The following is a 6,055-nucleotide window of genomic DNA, read 5'->3' as shown; positions in this document are numbered from 1 at the left end:
TCTGTATATATATATATATACGTACATAACTAACCCCTATACATACGTGTATCTACGCACGTGTAAATATATATATATATATATATGGCTATCTATCTCTATGTGTGTATGTCTAGATTCGTCATCTATCCAGCTAAGTTAATCATCTATCTTCTTCTCAGTGCAGAGGATTCAAACTGGGGTACAGACAGCCCGCAATACGATGCAAGACTGAAGCATCTTTTCGCTTTACACACCTACCTAGATCTATGTATCCATCCAGAAGCTCTTCCCCTAGCCGAGAACTACATCTCCTCACAAACCTCTTTTTCACTCTCGCACACCTCCCCGCTGAACCTTGTGTCTTCCGTCAATCCAACCTATCGACTCCTTAGGAATCCTTTCAAACAAGACAGCAGTTGAAACCCACGTTCTGCTCGCTCCTTTACCATCAGCTGCTCCATATATACTACGGATGTCGATGCTTTCTTTGTTTCTTCTCCCGGTTCTTTCTTTTCTCACCGTGGTTCGAAACTTGAATACCCTTCTGAAAGTCTCACAGGGAAAACTATTCTAGTATCGTACGGGCCGTAACGGAGAAGCTAGTGTTCGAATTCCACGCCGGCATCTCCTAATGAAGTTTTTGTCATGTAGATAGAGAAGGAACTGTCGACAGCTTCGAAGCAAAAAGATGCTCTACGGCACGTGGCCTTCACATACAAACAGTTGGTGATGGCTGCTCGGCCCCCGACTACTAAGAGTGTATAGCTATACGGCATAGATGTGAGGTCGTAGCTAGATCGGAGGATTTGCTAATTGAGATCCCATGAGCATCATGAGGGACTCGATTCACTAGTTTTCGAGTTCCGTTTCACCTTCTATCTTTAGTCTGTTTATCTGTCTAGTGGGTAAGAAGGAAAAAGGAAAAACCGTTTTCCCGAGCCTTATGAGGAGGACTGAAAATTAGGTTTGTTAGCAGAACCGGCCTTACTGTAAAGACCATGAAACCACCTGGAAGCAGGTAGTTTATTCCACGAAAAAAACCAACAGATGCCGCATATCACAAAGTCGGCTGCACAAAAGCCTGCTTTTCAGCACCCTACCTTCTCACAGTAGCAGCTGCAAGAGCGCTTTCCCTCACCAAATTCGTCGTCCTGACATGTCAGTCTAATAAAAGAGAGTCAGGAGGGTGAGATTTCAATTCCATAAGAAGGCATGCTATCTATCGGTCGGTCAGTTGAAGCCACCTAAGGAAACGAACATAGCGACGAGGATATTTAATGCTCCGGACGCAGTGACAATAGAACGGGCTGAACTTGTTGTCGCCACCGTCGAAGTAGAGGATGCTGCTGCCTCCACATTAACTATAACAGAGCATGTTCTCTTTGTCTTCTGGTTATTGTCTTGTAGGGAAGGCACGTCGGTGTAAGTGCAAGTGTAGCATAACTGCTCTGTCTGACTCGGGAGCTGGCCAACCGTAAGTTGATACTCTTTGGTCGCTTTATCCACCTCAGTCAGTGTTACAGCACTAGTCTGCTTCTCGGCCTCGGAACACTTCCCGTTGTTGACTCCAAAGGGTGTCAAGGTCATTTCGCCGTCAGTGCACTTGAACTTAGCGCTCGAAGCTGTCTTCCCCAGAGAGATATTCAGGACCCTATCGATAGCGCAGTCACCTGTATTTGAAGAGAGAATTCGCACGGAGAGCAGCAAGGGAGAGGCACAGCTTCGAGTGAAAACAGGATAATCAAAGTCTGTTGTGACACGTAGCTCACGTAAAGCGGTGGAATTGGACAGTCAGTCACTTACCCAATACATACGCACTGTCTCGAGAATTAGCATCTACGCGCACCTGCCTAACTATTCGATTCGAATCTATCTTCTTTTTTCCTCTCTCTGTCCCCGTACTCTGTCCAGTGACGGACTCTTGGCGACCGAGTTAACTGACGGTCCCCCTTTGTATGTAGACTACTTACTCGTGCCTATTTCGGGCAACGCCAGAGTTACGAGGCAGAAGTCCTGGGCAACGTCGCCGGAGTTTTTGCATTTGTAGTAGATCTTTTGACCTCGTTTGCCATCAGGAATCTTTTCCAGGGTTACAGTATAGGTGTTAGGGTCCTCAGTGCCCTTCTTTACTTGGCCTTGTACGCCGAGCACCGTAACAATGTTGGCGTCGTCATTTCCCGCCTTCGCATCGATGCAGCACTTGGCCGTGGTAGCAGTGCATGCCGGGATCAGTCCTTGTGTATACGAGCTTCCACAAGTGAAAGATGCTTGCAACGTCTTCTCGTTAAACGTAGCAGTTTTATCCGGCACTTCAGCTGTAGACTTCGTGTCGCAGGTGACGGCGTTCTTTGTAGAAAGTCTCCTGGGACTCGCCTGGAGCTGATTGTTTCCCTCCTCATTCAAATTTGTGCTGCGGTCGAATAACGCTGCGACATCTCCTCCTGCGGCAGACACTGCAGAAGTTTTGATCGCCAATGCGGCGACGGCCGACGAGAGACAAACGAAAAAGAGTTTCATTGCGAGAAGAAGACTTTCCGGAGAGGAAAAAGACTCGCTATGTCCACCCGCGCTCAAGTGTTTGCCGGATGGGAACCACTCCTACTAAGTCGGCACCCTTACTCACTGCCGGAAAGACAAAAGGATGAGGACACCGTAAAGTTCCTGTTAGTTTGAGCAACTCCCTGCCTGCCTGACTGAGTTCAAATGGGGTATTATCCAGCCTGGAAATAGAACAGACTACTCTCTATTCTTACCCCTTCACGCCTTCAAATGGAGACACCTCAAAAAGAAACAAGAGAGAGATAAAGACCTTGCGGCAGGGCATGATCGCAGCGTGTAGATGAGAGACAGTTGCGGGGAAACACACCGACGAGGTCTGCAGAGGGAGCAGGTGATGGAGCACGCGGTCGACAAGCTAGAAGACATGGGACTTCTAAGCCCACGATAGCTAGCTAGCTACTGACGCACCGGTCCCAGTTAAGTCCTTGGCGCCAGCAACTGCTGAACGAGTACTGCGGAATCTCGTCCCTTACGCCGGCACTAGAGTAGGGAAGAAGAAGAGAGGAAAGCGAAGGAAAGAGAAAAAGCGCTCCTATGACGGCGAAGGGCCCTGGCCGGCTCCCTCTCACCGCAGTAACCACATGGGTAGAATGGTAGGAAAAGAGGAAGATAGGGAAGAAGGATCGTCTGGAAAGAACATCCTTGGCTTTCATGGAACAACTGGAGGGGACTTCTGCCGCTCGTGGGGGTAGTCTTGGCTATTACTGCTTATTAGCTATGCGGATGTAGACTATGAATGAGGTTGAGGTGGTTCTGACGACGGCTGACCCACACTGAGGGAGAGACAAACGAACAGCAAGAGTCAAGGCCTCGTAGAGAGAAACTCCCTCATATAGTGAAGGAGATAGAAGTAGACGGCAAAGACCTTTTCCAAGGAGAGGATAATGAACGAGACTTTAAGTCTTCTTGTTCTTTTTGCTATTCAACGCACTGTCCCCCCTTTCAGAAGACCACCGGCATGCCAGTGAAGGTGCACCATGCCCTATCTACGCCTGCATATATATTTGTATGTATAGACTTAAGCATGTATATATAGATATATTTATCTTTATATGCGTCTTTCTAGATGTGTCATCTGTTTCTCTAAGTCTATCATCTATCTACTTCCGCTTAATGCAGCGAATGCGAACTGAGGTACAAACATCCCGAGAATCTTTTCACTCTCGGACAGTTGCGAGAGCGATCTCTTTTCTTCCATCGTTCCAACCTATCGACTCTTTAGTGATCCTTTCAGACAATCCCTTAAGGCGACAGTCAATACTTGCGTTCTTCTACATTCTCTTCGCCCTCATCTGCTTCAGACATTGTACGGATACCGACCCGTCTTTTGTGTCGTCTCCCTTCACCTTCTTTCTTCTCTCTTCTAGGTCTGAGATTTGGATACCCACAGAAACCTATCAGGCCTGACGCTATTCCACGCAAAAAGAATGCTAGGCTCTAACAGTATGGACTGTAGTGGTGGAGTTCAACTCCGCGGTGTTCGGATTCCACGTGGACATCTCTCAATGAAGTATTGTCACGTAGATGGAGAAGGAAAGTCCCGACAGCTTGGGATCAAAACGACGCTCTACGGAACGTTGACTCTAGCACGCAAGCAGATATAACGGCCGCTGGACTTCGGCTTGCTGAGACTGTTGTTGTAGCTATACGGTAAGGATGTGAGGGAGTGAAAAGATCATGAAATACCGCTCGTACACCAAACTAACCTTTATTCTAATTCAGATTACTCTTTTTGGCTATCTTTGATCTAGCTAGCTAATTAATTCCACAACCTAACGTATTCTTTCTATCTATCTATCTGTCTATCTATTTAGAGTTTCGTATCTTTTTCACCGTTGAGAAGAGAATACTGGGTAAAGATGAGAAGATCTTTTCTGCTGTACATAACGAAAAGTTTTGAGAATCGACCAGTCGGTTGCTCCGGTCTCGGTGTCAGGGACCATGGCACCGTCACGACCTGAAGTTTGTCCCCGTGCAGGGAGCGATAGAGATTACACAACACGTCATTTTCACAGTGAAGCTCCTGCTCCCGGTCTGCGTCGTGGCAGTAGCAGCAGCAACTGCAGAATTCTTCTCCGTATTGTCACGACCCTTCTGTTTTTATCAGTCCGAAAACAAGCCAGGAGGATGATGTCTTCACACTGGAACGCTGTCAGTTGAAAGCAATAAGGTTAAGAAACAGAACGGTAGGGACAATTAACGCTGCAGCGTCACGACGATAGATCGAGCTGAAGCTCTTATTTTAAGTAGAGGATTGTGGTGCGCCTACAGTAACTCTAAAGGGACTTGTCCTGTCTTTCTGCTGACCTACCGTCGGCAGAATGCATAAGTGCAAGCGTAGCTCTGTCCGATCTTCGAGGTGGTCAACAGTAAGGTGATGTTCTCCGGTCCCTGTCTTCAGCTCAATCACTTCTACTGCACTACTCACCTTCCGGCAGTGTTGCATGTTCTTTTAGTGACCTCGGAGGGCGCCGGGGCCACTGTGCCATAGAGGCACGTGTAGCTCGCGCCCTAAACCGCTTTTTCAAGAGGAACTGACAGAACCCTGTCAACAGCGCACTCATCTCTGTAATGAGCGGAATCGCCCCGTGAACACAAGGAAGGGAACGGCACGGCTCGGGGTGAACACAGGACAGTTACAATCTATGCAGCTCACCAAAAAAGATAGAATCAGCCAGGCGGTCACTCAACTGAAACGTTTGGTCTCCGCTACCCTTGGAACATAGAGCTAGCTACCTAGCTAGCCAGGCTGACAATCGGTTTGTGTGTAAACAAGTTGCTCGAGCCTCTTGTATGCTAGCCCACAGCTAGGGGCCACCTATCCTCTCTGCATCCTCTCTGCAACTTTCCTGCACTTGTAGTGGATCTTGTGGCATCGGTTTTCATCTGGAATGTTTACCAGGGTCACTGTGGCTGTGCGCACATGCCGGTTCTGTGCTCACTACTTTGGTGTTTTTCGCAAGTACCGGAGAAATATCGGCTGCTGCGTTTCTCTTACTCGGACCAGCAAGGCGACTTGGAGCTAGAGTTTGGAATAACTCCGCTTTCATTAGCCTGTGCACAGTTGAGCTTTGCTTGCAACGTCGGCTCGCTGAGTGTAGCAGCTCTCTCAGCCGGTTCAGCTGTAGACGCCACATTGCGAGTTACGGTCTTTTCTCCAGAAAGTCTCTGGGGATCCGGTTGAAGCCGATTGTGTTTTCCTTACCACTCAGGTTCCTTTTCTGAGTATCTCCTCCTGCTACAGACTCTCCGGAAGTTGCGTTAGTGGATGAGAGACAAACAAGGCGGAAAGGACTTAAAAGAAACAAAAACACTGGCCACGACCCCTCACGGTGAGGTCTGTGCTTGCTTGGGAACTGCTCCTACTAACTCGATCGTTACCCTTACTCGCCGCCGAGAAGCAACAGGATGCAGACTCCGGGTATTTCTACCAGATGAGAAAGCGTGCCCCTGATTGAATTCAAGCGGGAGGGTATTCTCCTGGCTGATAATAGAACAGACTGCTCTCTATTCT

The 6,055-nt window shown here is 48.1% G+C and overlaps 1 protein-coding gene across 1 annotated transcript; it reads right to left on the bottom strand.

Moving 5' to 3' along the window:
• Window positions 1-1,026: 1,026 nt before the first annotated feature.
• Window positions 1,027-2,828, bottom strand: CSUI_010479 (sag-related sequence srs53f). Its single transcript, XM_068070582.1, has 2 exons — window positions 1,953-2,828; window positions 1,027-1,652 (listed from the first exon to the last, which is right to left on the bottom strand). Exons 1-2 carry the CDS (start codon window positions 2,497-2,499, stop codon window positions 1,213-1,215), a joined length of 987 nt encoding a protein of 328 aa, XP_067917443.1. The 5' UTR covers window positions 2,500-2,828; the 3' UTR covers window positions 1,027-1,212.
• Window positions 2,829-6,055: the final 3,227 nt, after the last annotated feature.

This window comes from Cystoisospora suis (genome assembly GCF_002600585.1).
Source record: "Cystoisospora suis strain Wien I chromosome Unknown contig_7559, whole genome shotgun sequence".
In the NCBI taxonomy this organism is placed as follows: domain Eukaryota; phylum Apicomplexa; class Conoidasida; order Eucoccidiorida; family Sarcocystidae; genus Cystoisospora; species Cystoisospora suis.
Note: the sequence above shows the minus strand (reverse complement) of the source record. Positions and strands in the feature narration are given on the sequence as shown.

Coding starts and splice junctions, on each gene's coding strand:
- CSUI_010479 (XM_068070582.1), bottom strand. CDS start 2,499: ATGAAACTCTTTTTCGTTTGTCTCTCGTCGGCCGTCGCCGCATTGGCG. Junction 1,653..1,952: donor GTTGCCCGAAATAGGCACGA/GTAAGTAGTCTA, acceptor CTTCAAATACAG/GTGACTGCGCTATCGATAGG.